Source organism: Alligator sinensis, unplaced genomic scaffold (assembly GCF_000455745.1).
Source record: "Alligator sinensis unplaced genomic scaffold, ASM45574v1 scaffold360_3, whole genome shotgun sequence".
Taxonomy (NCBI): domain Eukaryota; kingdom Metazoa; phylum Chordata; order Crocodylia; family Alligatoridae; genus Alligator; species Alligator sinensis.
The window spans coordinates 1,447,913-1,461,532 of record NW_005841977.1 but is presented as its reverse complement, the minus strand read 5'-3'; the positions used below and the strand labels follow the sequence as shown (position 1 = coordinate 1,461,532).

General features: G+C 47.3%; 1 protein-coding gene across 10 annotated transcripts in view; it reads left to right on the top strand.

The window, feature by feature from the left end:
• Positions 1-1,239: 1,239 nt before the first annotated feature.
• SH3TC2 (SH3 domain and tetratricopeptide repeats 2) overlaps positions 1,240-13,620 on the top strand; it is a 34,884-nt gene continuing 22,503 nt past the window's right edge. For 7 of the 10 annotated variants that reach the window (XR_003093408.1, XR_003093407.1, XM_025200892.1 and 4 more), the window contains exons 1-2: positions 1,240-1,449; positions 13,602-13,619. Coding sequence is in view for 5 of the 10 variants with exons in the window: in XM_025200886.1 (XP_025056671.1) it covers positions 1,434-1,449; positions 13,602-13,619 (34 nt within the window). In the remaining 5 variants the exon portion in view is untranslated. Of the gene's footprint in view, positions 1,450-6,927; positions 7,380-13,601; position 13,620 lie in introns of those variants that run through there. The other 3 variants (XM_025200889.1, XM_025200887.1, XM_025200891.1) reach the window with 3 other exon arrangements.

Sequence of the window (13,620 nt, the reverse complement as noted above, 5' to 3'; positions counted from 1 at the left end):
AGTAACTGCTGCCACCTATTGGCTGCAACAAAAACCATTCACACTTGCATTTTTCAGCTTCAAAGCAACTTTACAACTATTGACTAATGAATCCCCACAGCCCCCTGGGAAGTTGGTGACTACCATTATCCCCATTGTACAGGTGGGGAAATACAGGTAGAGAGGCAACATGAGTCACTCCAGGCAACAGTGAAGGTCAGAGCCCAGAGCAGGGGTCCGATTCTTGTACTAAGGCCACTTATTGGAAGACTGTCATCCTTGTATAGAAGGACGGTCAACAATGGTGGTAACCAAGGCTATTAGAGCACTAAGCAAATAGCACTACCTGCTATTTTTGATCTCAGATTTCTACAGGTGGAGAAAGATCATGCATCTGACTGTGCTACCATCAGGGACCCTCTGTGTCTCTTGAAGATAACATCTGAGGGCTGTCCAATGGGCTTAGGTGACTTGCATGCCATGCCACAGGTCTCGGTCTAGCTGCTGAGGCATCCTCTTAGGAAATCCATGTCCTCAGTTGCCTCTGCAGACCAATGACTATGGGAGGCCAGCTCCACCTCTCAGCTCTGGAGGCAGATCTTCCAGGTCAGGGTTTGGACAAAAGCAGCATGTCCACCCCATTGCCCAGCCCATACCCATCTTGTGTTACTAACTAGGACTCTTACCCTGGAGACTGTAACCAGTCTTAAAATTACCTGAATCTTTTACAAGTTAATTAAAAAGCCGTCGAGCCAAGGTGCTTGGATCCATTTCAGAAGCCATGCAAGGAAGACAGGGCAGCTGTACTTCAAACTCCACAATATCTTTTTTTTGCACTGGCAGAACTGGAAACTGAAATTCAAAAAGTTCTTCTCAAGGTTGTTTGTGAGTTTTGTAGCCAAGGGCTGGCTGCGGGGCTCTGATACTGCTGGGTATGGGCTCCTCAGACGCTCTGCAGGAGGAAGTGAAACAGCTTTTTTTTGTCCTACAAGCTGAGTAACAATGGCACTTTTGATTGCCTGCCAGAGGATCTGGGCAATGAGGTGAGCTGAGGGCTTATCAGGCTAATTTAATGAGTTTTGTCAGTGTCCCTTATCAGAGTTCCTGTCAAGGTATGTGCAGGGAGCTGCCTTCAGCTGAGTGCAGCAGGCAGCCAACAGATTCCCATTCCCCTTAACTCTGGTTCATTGTAATCAGCCCACCAGCCCCTCCTTCCCTATTTAGCTGGAGCTCTTCCTTAACAGTCTGCAGTCACGATGGATGCATTCTGTGATGTCCTCTTATCCTGCTATTTCGGGCTGCACTGTGCTTTGAGGCAGCAGTAAACACTGTGCCCAGAGTCTCTGGCTGGGACTAGACAGTGAGGAAACAAACTCTGGTTGGGTCCAGGCCACTTGGGATGCCTGGCCACACTCTCGGGAATCCAGCCCTGGTGGGAAAGCACGGAGAGCAAAATGCCGGAAATGGCAGGTAAGTGAAGCAGGACCCATTTTCTCAACAGTTTATTTTCAAATGTAAATTTGTGCTTGATGGTCTTTCACTCGTTCAGGAGCTGAAACAGCTAAAATGCTCTGCCTTTTAACCAAAAGACCAGGAGCCTTTTAAGATGAGCCACTTCTAGGAGAAGCCACATGGACACCCATTCACAGTTTTACTGCAGAGGGGGTCTCATAACCTAGACCACTTCACCATACTTGACGTTATCCACTCATTCTCACCCACCCTCGCTTCCCCTCCCACTGTGACCACACGAATCTCTTTCTCCTCCCATTCCACCTGGCACAAACCATGCCTCTGCTTTCTCTCATGATTATTATCTGTCCTGAGATTACCACAGTGTTCTGTGATGTTGAGAAAGTGTGTGTGTACATTTAGATGTCTAAAGTGGTGAGTGTACAGCCCTTTTTGGAAAAGGTTCACTGAATCTCTCTGCTTCCTCTTGTTTTTCATTTCAAACCCCCCCTTCCCCCATGTTTGCTTTGAATTAGGAGAGCTTGTCCATGTCCTCAGCCAGCTCTTGGCAGAGTATAAGGCTAGGGACAGACATTACACATAAACCGGTTTAAGTGACCAGAAACTGGTTTAAATTTGATGTCTAAAACTGGTCTAAAACAGATGTTCATTGCACATTAACCAGTTTGAAAATGCCTGAAACCAGTTTGAGATAAATCTGGTTGAATGTAGTATCAGACTTAACTAATTTGGGTCAAACTAGTTTATGCAATGTCTGTCCCAGACCCCTTCTTGGTTTAATTTAAATCAGAGACCCCCAGCATCCTGACATGCTCTCTGGGCTGGGTGGGGCTCTCTGCTCCACAGCAGGGCTGGCCCCTCCCCTCTGCTCCCTGGCTGGAGCTCTGGTAGAGACTGCACATACAGCGGGGTCTGCCTGGCTTCCCCCTGCTCCCTCCCTCCCCCTCACCACTCCCCTCTGCCTTACACAGACACCTCTCAGCATTAGGTAGCAGACCACATGCTCGCTATGGTCCATGCTGTGGGAGACAGGACAGTGTCAGATTAGGGCTTTTTGGAGCTAATCAATAGGTAGCTGGTAACGCCCCTCCATTCTTTCCTTGGAAAAAGATGTTTAAGAAGAGCTTGAACTAATGAGAGAAGCTTTTATTTTCTTAATGGGCTGATAAACACTGAGTTAGGGGTGATAAACACTGTGTTATGAACTCCCTGCTGGGTTGCTGGAGGGAGGAAACACTCCCTTATCTGAGCACCCTGCTGGGGCGTGGCCATGCTCCCCTCAGCTCAGCATTGGGGAAAGGAAGAGAGGGCTATAGCACCCCCTGGTTTCTAGCCTGAGCCACTGCAGGCACATGCCAGCATTTCTGGGATGAAAATGCAATGTCTATCCACCTTCAAATTGGTTCAAGCTTTGCAGGTTAGACTAACTTGCAAAGATTGAATCAATTCAGGCTCAGGCTTTTTGAATGTCTGTCCCTAGCCCAAGTGACCCATGGACCGTAGTTTGGGAATCTTGTATTTCACAAGAAGCCAGGCAGGAGTTGCTGCTTGCTTAGCTATGTAACCCAAATGAGCTCTGAGCAGTGACTTTGCTAATCTTGTGGTAGGCGTAGTGGCTTCTTCCTTCCATTTTACAGTGACTGTGACACTCAGGAGAGGTTCTGTATTGTCAGGTCTGGATGTCACAGGCACAGTATCATAGGCAACCTTCAGGAAAGCTCTGCTCCACCCCTAAACTGTATCCTTCTCACTTGATCTGGGAGTTCACCTTAGAGGGATAGCAGGCAGACGTTACTTCATGACTCCTTCACTCCTCAGCCTCATTGGACAGACTGACAAGGAACTGCACAGGGTGATAAGAATGCCTGTCAATTGGGTCAAACCCATTTCACATCAGTCAAAAAAACACCTCTCTGAGAGGGGTGGCTTTTGGTCCCTATTGGCATCAGCTGGCTTTGAAATGGGAGGCAGACATAAAAGGCCCCAGTTCCAGTAGGAGCCCCCATGTGATATCCAATTGTCTTGTTCCAGTTTTTATCTCCACCCTGGCTCTTTCATGGAGGTACTTAGAGAGGGTCAATGTAGCATCTTATCGGCTGGGCTGCCATCTACATGCTACCAGCTTCAAAAGGCTAGGCCATTGATCCTCTTGAATTATTGATAGAGTTAAGGCTACTTAATGCTGTGGACAATGCATAACTGCAATATTTCTAGCATAGGATAAAGGCAGGAATAAGGAGCTCAGGAGAAAGGATCAGTGAGTAGATCAGCACAATAGGGAGAGGTAGGGCCAGTTGACCTCTTCACAGATGCTACATCAGATATGGGATATCAACAAGCCAGGAGCAATTCCCCTGCCGAAGGGTATCCTTCTCCTAAACAAAGAGGGGAGTCCTCTGCAGTCTGAAGGGCATCAAGGCTGTTTCATTCCTGCAGCCTCTCTTTCTGGTCAGGAAGTCAAAGTCACAGAGAAGAAAGCAACACCAGAGGAAACAGGACCTCACCCTACTGTGGGAGGAGGAGATCTGGCACATTGGTTCCCAGCACAGGCAAGGCTGTGAGACATCTGTATCTGTCACTGTGCTCACATGCATGATGATGCCCTCTATGCTTCTGCTCCTCCAGCCTACCAAAGACAGGCTGGTGGCTTTGCAGTTGAAGGTAGTGAGTTTGAATCCTAGGATGAGATTTGGCTTGGATGTTGTATGTGGAAGGGGTTGGAAACATGACGGTTGGCAATTGTAGCTGGAGGTGATGAACAGGTGTCTGGAGAGGGGAGCAGAACATTGGGGTTGTCCCCTGACACCCACACTGTCCAAAATTGAGCATGGAAGGTGGTGGGGAGATTGAATCTAACTCTTGTTCTGCTCTTGTAGAAATGAGGGGCAGGAGGGATCACATGAGGAAGAGTCTTTGTTCCACTTGAGAAGAGTCAGTTGGCAGCCACACAGCTTCTGGGACTCAATTCCTTGTGGACCCTGAGCCTGACTAGAAATTGCTGCAGAGAGCAACGTACACACTTGTGTGCTCTCGTGTTCCTCTGTGCTCCTATGAGTCCCAATGCATTCTTGAAAGGGTCAGGGTTTGGATCTTAACACAGGAGTCGGGAGTCTTTGCATTTTGCCTCTTGTTAGGCAGAAGCAAGAAGGAGGTGGGAGAATTGTCCTGGGAATGGCTGTGATAGGAGTGGATGAGCCAGATGCTTGGCTCTTGTTATGTGTCCTGGCAAAGGACCCTGTGTGTGGGAGGGACAAGGTAGATCTCAACTCCCTGAATATGGAATGGCTTTAGTTTTCAGTGGTAAATGGTTTCATAGGTTCATTTTACCATCTGGAGATGTTGCATCCCTGGATGGTGATGTTATTGCTGCCTCTGCAGTAGATAACTGCATAAAATGGTGAACCTGATTCTGCAATAAGCTATTCCAAGGTGTAAAACAACCCATGACTAATGGTGCTTAGATTGTTAGAGCATTAACTGTTATCTGAGAAATGAGGTTAGACAGACAGGCCTCTGAAACATGCTTCTACTGCTGTTACTACGCTCAACCTTCCTACCCTTTGGTTTCTTTCACCCACTTCTGTCTTGTCTAGAAAATATGTAAGTCTTTGAAGCAGGGGCTGTCTTTTGCAGTATGCCCACACAATGGGGTCTTCACCTGTTGGAGAGCTTTGGATACCATCACAGTTCAGAAAAAAATAAACAATAAAGAGCATATTTGCATAAAAATAATAGCACTGAACGGACTAACTTATCCGAAGCAGAATTGCCAGGTGGGATGTGTAACCACAGGACTTTGCAACCACATGAGCTCAGTGAAGCTGCTCTAGTTCTTCTTTCCTCCTCTCCAATTCTTATCAGTGGCCTTCACATCTTAGTTTCTGATTAGTCCAAAAGCTCTGCTGGGCACTGCCTGGGTCTCCATTTGTTTTTGAAGCAGCAAGCATGCCCATGGAGAGCCATACCAGGAGCAATAATAGTAATTAATTCATTAATTAATAGCCCAAGTGCCAAGGAATGATAGATACTGACACAGCAGCCCAGGACGTTTGGTTCTGGAGCCTCAAATATTCTCTGCATCTTAAACTGCTTTGTCTCTGTATCAGTTAATTAAACAAGCTTGCAGGCTACAATATTTGTTGCAATAGCGTAACATTGTTCCAGGCAGCTTGTGGACACTAGAAACACAGTGGACATGCATGGATGTGGCCTGATTTTTCAAAAGAGCAGACTTCCTCTAGCTTCCACTGGAAACAATGAGGGCTGGGGAAGAGGCAGGACCTCTGAGCAGGCAGCCAGGGGGATTCCAGTCTAGTTCTCTTTTGCTGTACTAATTAACTCATTAGTTGCTGCCCTGTTGAGTATTCCTGTACAAAGGACAGTTTCAGTTTTACTCCATGTCATGCACTGAGGGCAGAGAGGGAAAGTAAGCATCCTGCCTGGTGTCATGTGGCAAGCCAAGGCCAGGAGCTCAACCTATACCTCACGATACTAGTGATATGATTGAACACCTAGACTATGAGAAAATGCCACCCCACTTCCCCACATAGCTCTGCATTCATTGTGGCTCTCAGGTTCTCAGGCCTGAGTTTCCCCTTTCCCGTTGTAGTTAAGCCATCCTTGATGGGGACCTGGACCAGAGCTGGGCAAACAACAGATTTCTCAGCTCAGGATCTGAACCAAAAAGATCAGGAAAAAGTGGTTTGTATTTAATTGGAAATATATATGCATACCCATACGATACGATATGATACGATGCGATGCAATATGTTCCAGCAAAATGAAAAAAACAAAAACCACTGCATTTTGGGTCAACCCAGAATGCTTTGCTGGGCCCAGCACAAAATGTGTTGTTTCATTCTGGGAGTTATTTAGCCCTGTATTATTAGTATTTTTTAATTTAAGTTGACTTTAAACCCTATTTCAGAATGACAAGTTTTCTTTGGAAAAAGGTCAAAATGGAACACACCAGTGTTTCCAAAACAAAAAACCTTTTCATTTTGAAAATAGTGACATTAAACATTTTAGCATTTTGAAAATATTTCCCAGCATATATATTTGTGTGTGTGTGTGTATGTGTCTGTGTGTTTTGTCAATGCTTTTCAATGAATTTTCTCCAAATTCACATCTAGTTTTGGAATTTCTGAAATGCCACTTGTCAGTGAATGTAATATACATCAAATAAAAATGCCTTGCTTTCATTCTGAGCACCTGTGCCCTGTAGCCTGTTGTTAAGACCTGATGACACAGGGTAGATAGTCCCTTTCCATTGGGACTTCGCTGTAGCAGTGGGAGTTGATATTTAACCAGGGTTAAAATTTCTGAACCTCAAGGACACAGGATGGGGGTGGGAGGGTCAGGAGGCAGAACTGGGCAGGTGTCCTGGCCAGGACAACTAGCTTGTTGCAATAGCAGCTTGAAAACAAGACAGACAAGCTGCTGGCCCAGTCCCTGCTGATACTGATCTGGCTGAAAACAACCCAGACCTGTTTTCACAGCCTCAGCAAACAAGCAGCCTCTGGTGTATATATTTGCTGGAGGTTTTTGCTTCAGCATTTGCACTTCCCTCCTGTGAGCAGGGAGTGTGGTCTGTTTATGGCATAGCTCCTGGGTAACTCAATGACTTCACCATTCACTTCACTGCTGGGAAACAGAGGTTCCCTGGATGATAAGCAGCTCTTAGAAGAAATTCCTCTCCTTGTGCGAGGGAGTGGCTGTGTTGTGCCTGCTCACTTGGCGCACAACACATACACACACACCCATGCTCTCCGATTCCTGGAAGCTGGCAGTACTGATCTCCTAAGGCACCAGACTGTCCGGTCCCTCTGGAATGGTCCAAACTGCAAGACCAAGACCTTTCAGAGGGGAAGTAGTCCCCAGGAAATTATGCTGGGGACCAGCGTGAACTTGTGCTGATGTGCGAACAGGTCAGTACAGCTGCTTGTGCCTTCTGTTTGCCTCCTATCGTGCTTTGCATGCCTGCTGTAGCGCATAGTGCGTACCTATGAGGTTCTGCTCAGCTGAGCAAACACAGGTGGGAAGCAAAAGTTTGCAAGTATTTCTGGTAGCTGGGTGCTTGGTATGCAAGCACATAGGGGAAATGGGGCTGGGGTTTTCAGTGTAGACTTAGTGGGCTGCTGGAGTGATTGGCACAATGTAAGGACAGAATAAGTTTTGTTTCTTGGTCAGAAATCTCATAGTTGTGATCATGAAAGGGGAAATGCAGAACAGCAGAGATGGCAACGGCTTAGGTTTGACTGACGTGAATTCAAGTGGGTGAAAGGGGCCAGCATAAGGCAGCCCTGACAAATGAAATCTGCTGGGTTATTATCCAGAGGATGGCCAGCAGCTGGAAAAACTCCCTGCCCCAGGCACTGATATGCCTCACTCAGCCCTGACCCAGAGGGTGTGTGGGGGGAAGTGACTCTCAGCCAGCAGTTCTCAACCTTTTTAGATTCAAGGCACCCATGGATAGATTCAAGACACCCCATGGAAAATGCCAACTCTTAGTTTTCACTCTTTTTATGCCTACAGAAATATAACAGAGCAGGTTTTCTGTTGCTAAGAACTCAGAAAGGCCACAGCTCTGGATTTCTATTTGAAATTTCTAGATTTATATTGTGATTCATGTTTCACAGTTGTGCAGCACCCTGTGGCACCCTTAAAAAGATCTCAAGGCACCCCAGCATGCTATGGCATCTTGGTTGAGTATCACTGCTCTATGATCTACTCAGAAGACCCCTTTCCCACTGGGAACTAGGAATGGAGGCTTCTTACATGGAAAGGGCTCCCACAAGGAAGTCTACTAGGGACCAGAAATGAAGGCCAACTTTTATGGATGAGGTGGACACAAGTCCAGCAGATAGCAATGAAAATGGTTCAGGGGCTGGGGCACATGATTTATGAGGAGAGGCTGAGGGGACTGGGTATATTTAGTCTGCAGAAGAGAAGGCTGAGGGGGGATTTGATAGCAACATTGAACTACCTGAAAGGTGGTTCCAAAGAGGATGGAGCTGGACTGTCCTCAGTGGCAGGGGATGACAAAACAAGGAGAAATGGTCTCAAGTTGCAGCAAGGGAAGGTTAGGTTGGATATTAGGAAAAACTCTCTGACTAGGAGGGCGGTGAAGCACTGGAATGAGTTACTTAGGCTGTGGAATCTCCATCCTTGGATGTGTTTAAGGCCCAGCTTGACAAAGCCATGGCTGGAATGATCTAGTTGGGGATGGTCCTGCTTTGAGCAGTGGGTTGGACTAGATGATCTTCTGAGGTCCCTTCCAACCCTCATTTTCTATGATTCTGTGCTTCTATGATTCTACGTTTCACAGAACTGGCTCTCACTAGATTTCTTTTCCGGTTGAGTTCCCCAAAATCAAAGCAGCTCAAATCATAGACTAATATATGTTTCAGCGTTGTTGGTTGTAGCTGTGTTGGTCTAAGGACATAGGCAGACAAGGTTCTTTGGGTAGATGTGATAGCTTTTATTAGACCAACTAAATAGTTGGGAAAAGTGTTCTTTGCAAGCTTTTGGGCATAAACACCTTTCTTCAGGCAGACTCTCTCAATGCCTGAAGAAGGGTGTTTGTGCCTGAAAGCTTGCAAAGAAAAACATTTCCAACTATTTAGTTGGTTTAATAAAAGATAGCACATTAACCCGAAGAACCTTGTCTGTCCAGGCTAATATATGACAGTTTGCCTTGTACTAAGAAAAGGACTTTCCAAAATGCTCAGGACCAAATTTTCATGTGATCAGCATGCAAAACTGGGTTCAGCTTACTAGGAGAGCTGGGGAAAGCAGGTCCTGGACTGAGGGGAGCTGTGTAGAGATTGGATTTTTTGGTTTTCTTGCCAAAGAAAAAATTGGGGCTGGGGGAATTGTTTTGGGCAGAACACAAAATCATTTAGACTTAGAAGTGCTCTTCTTTGCTTTTTTTTTAAAAGCAGAGCTTTAGTAAATTTTAAAGAAATCGTTCTTTAAAAACAAACGATAAAATCAGCAAATTGTGCTTAGAAAATGTCATACCAACATTTTTTACTTTTTCATTTTTTCAGTTTCTTTGGATAAGACCACTCACAATGTGTGTCAAATGTGTTGAATAGTTTTGGTCAATTCAAGTAGGCATCTTCTGGGGAGGAATGGTCTGAAAAATGTTGCCCTACTCTAAGGAGATCTTTGGAAAATTTGACCCTAGCATGGCAGCATGTTTCTGTTAGAGACTTATCGCACAACCTGGATCTGCATGCACCAGATATTCCAGGGGAAGCTGAAGTCCACACATGGATCTGAATTTTGCCAATGACTCCTAGACCTTTAAGATGGGAATCCAAGTATCTTGTGCTTTCCCCCATTCTGAATTTAGGAATTTTCAACGTTTGATGCCAAACTTTGTGACTTGAACCCATTCTTAGTGCATCTGTGTTACAGGAAGGAACAAGCTCTTTTGTTCTGAAAGGACCAGGACATTGGGGAATGCAGCATGATTACATCCAAATCCATATTTCTGGTCCCTGTAGCTAGACAGATTTGCAGAGATACCAGATAAATGGGGCTTGCCTGTTGTTATTTGCCAGGCCAGGGCAGGAATAGGAGGCAGTGGCATAATGTTTGGAAGGTTTCAAAGGAGACAAGCTAGCTGCTAGAACAAGGTGTCAGTGAGAATTATGGTCAAATGTTGCTTTTGTTCTGATTAGCAACAGCCTCCTGCCCCCTTCCCAAATTTTGAAATTGTTCCCAGAAGGGACTGGAGGCCTGGGGACAGGACAGTCTGCCAAGGAGCTGAGCAGGGAAACCAGCAGTGTTCCACCCGCTTTGTGGAAATGGATTAATCTCCCTGAAATATTCTGACAGAAGTTTTCCAGTTGGCCCCAGTTAGAAGTACTGTGTGCTGGGGGATCACTGGGCAAAATGTACTAGTAACCCGAGGCAGTCACAGCAGCTCTTCCCGGTAGGACACAGGCACTGCTGGGCACGTGTAAATACGCTACGTAAAGGCCAATGTCCCCTTCCGTCCCCAGTCATAGTGTTAATTATTACCCTTTATAGGTAGTATTTCAGTAATACCTGTGAGCTGGAGTCATTCTCCAGTTATGCCATTGCAGCACATTATGTGGCATGTAGCGCTATGCTGCAGCTTCCCCAGGAGAAGCACGGGCCCCTCTCTGGCATGGTTAGTTGTATCTTAACCTTGAGGAAACACCTTTAAACAAGAGCCTGCTCCTTTAATTCTCTTTTCTTGGCTTCTTGTTCCTTCCAGCTGTGTCATGCTCCCTTGCAGCCGGATGTGCCGGATATGACACAGTTATTTTAGTAGGCACCACATTTCATTTGAGCTGGTCTTCCTTTCAATCTCAGATGCCTCATAGAAAAACCACAGCAAGAAAGTTATCCCTCAGCTTTGGCCAGTCAGCAAAGACCCTTCCTTAAAAGAGTACTCCTTCCTCTTCTCTGAGCACATCTGGAGGTTGCCTGATAGGTTGAGACTAAGCTGCACCTTTGGTGGAGAAATTTTGCGGAGACCTGCTACCTCAGTACACCTACCCATTGAGGAGAGCCCCATGGAGCTTACCCTGTTAGTCTCAGGCCTGGGAAAGGAGACTGAACATTTTCATTAAGAATTATGAACAGTTAATTCCTGGCAGTCCTACAACATGTGCTGTACAGGAGACCAGATGAGGCGATCACAGTGGTTCCTTCTCAGCAATCTGAGCTGAAAATCCCATCTGTACCATTTGATTGTATTTTGTGCTTATAGTGCATCTCAGGGATGTCCTCAGGAGGGAAGTGCTATCACTGGAGGGTACAGGTCCAGCTCCTCATTTTGTGCTTCATGGCAGTATGTCTGTACAGGTTTTGAATTACACTTCGACTCTTGCGGGGTCTGCGGCGGTGGCAGTCAGAAGGATCTGCCACTGCTGCCGCGTGTGCTTCTTGGAAAGACACGGGGCAGTTCTCATCTCTTTGTGGGGGAGGGCGGGGGGCTCAGGCCCCCCCACCCCCCTCCAAGCTCCCTCAGAATTTGAACCCTGTGTCTGCATTGCAGGCCACCAGTTCATCCTGGGTACCACTAGCAGCCTGGACGGAGCACATTGTGGGTTAATTTAGCTTGCTTATCAGGTGGGTTTTGAAGCCTGTTCTGAGCTGCCAACCAGCACCAGATTGCTACTGCACAATGGGGAGAACAACACCTCCCTAATCCACAGCAGAGGTTGGGAGGATTAGTTCATCAATGAGAGGAAAGCAACCCTGGATGGAGGGAGAGAGAAAACACTAATGTAATTACCGCTGGTGAGACGTGCTTGTCAGAGTCAGGACTCCGGATGGTTCTTGCTGTTCAGGGTGGAGAAGGATGCTGTTTCAGTGCGAGAAAGTGCACTGAAGCCTGACAACAGACATAGGGGGCCCAGCTGGCTGCCAGGGATGCCCAAGCAAAGGCCACATGCAGATTTCCCTGTCACTAGCTGAAACATAGAATGCCAGGAATGTGCAGCCTGGCATTTGAGATACAATCTGGAAAGAGAGAGAGAAAAGAACTACTGGAGTCAGAGGGCTGGCACTGGGCAGCCGCACCGGCCTGGGAGATGGGCCCGGCCCCACCCCCGCTTTGCAAATGCAGTGCAGCCGTCAAAAGATGCATTGTGCATTGTGTGTCAAGAGACTGAGTCCCAGGGCTGTTAGGACCGACGCACCATTGCAGGGCTGGGGAGTATCAGACTCACTTTCTGCCATTAGAAAGGACACCAGCCTCAGGGCTGGGTGGGATGGTGGACACATGGGTTGCTGCTGTGGAGCCTTGTTGCAAAGGGACCTTTCATTATGGTGCACAGGTAAGTGATTGGCAGGGGTCCCAGCCTCCCTATTTGTCCTAGTCAGTGGGATGAAGTCACTGTGAAGTCAGTGAATCTTTCACAGTGAGAAGAACCTGGATGGACATCTGTCTCATGCATCTGGGCAGCAGGCTGGACTAGATGCCCACAGACCGAGGTCCCTTCTAGCCCTGTGATTCTCTGCTTTGCTAAGCTTTGCTGAGAAAGGTCCTAGTGGTCAGGACTGGTTCAGTTTGGCTGCTCATCCACTCACATGGAGATGTCTGTTGTTATTTTTCTGCAGCCTCTCCTTCTCTCACCAGTGACTTGCAAGTGCCACTTGGCTCTCAGCTGCAGCTTCTGGGCATACTCCAGAAACCAGTTACAGGGACAGGCAGGTGAGGGAAGGATTCACTGAATCAGCTCAGGTCCCTACAGGAGCCTCCCTGCCTCTATCCCCATTCCTGTCCCGGGGCTCCCTACAGCTATAGCAGAGCTCACAGAACACCACATCTGGCAGCTCATTATTTTAGGCACTCATGCACATAGCAGGCCCCTTTATCTTGGTCCAACCAAGCCTGGTGCCCTGATTGGGCAAAACCACCTCTCTGGAGGAAAGAGATGGGCACCAACCAGCATGAACAGAGGCCCCATGCGCTAATGGGTTGCTCTCTTCCCCTTCTGTGAGTTCCCTGCTCCTCTTCGCTCTGGGTTCTCTCTCACCCCACAAACAAGGAGGCAGAGGGCCAGATCCTGATGCCAATTATATCAGCATAAATCTGGAGTACACTCCGGCAGAGGAGTCGCTGTGAATTTCCACTGCTGCAGCTGAGCTGGAAATCCAGCACGCCATTCCCTAGGACCTGTTGCTGGCCAGGGCACAAGCTCTGAGCTGGGCTTTGTACAGGAGAGCTGCTGTTAGCAGTTAAAGGATATTTCTGCAGCAAGGTCCCAATGAGTCACCGGCTTGAATTGCAATGAGACCCGACAGGCAGTTTCAATTCATTTATCAACATGCTCTGAATTCCCCTTTTGAGCTGGCAGGAACAAAATTAAAGGCAAAACAAATCAGTGCCGGAGAGGCAAGCCCATTCCTCCGCTCATCCGCATGCTGCCGCGGAGCCTGTTGGAGATGAATGTCCCCGACGATATCCCTCAAGAGCGCTTTGTCAGACAGCAGCGACAGCAGTATGAGCAGGGCCATTACTTGCACCGCAATACAAGTGATTTCCTCTGTTATCGCTGTTGCTATTGTTGCTGAATTGGAATGAGACCCTGTGGGGACCCAAGGCTAAGAGGACCCTGCTTGGTTTCTAATCAGCTTGGCCTGCACCATGTCTTCTTCAGGTGAAGAGCAGGATTCCTG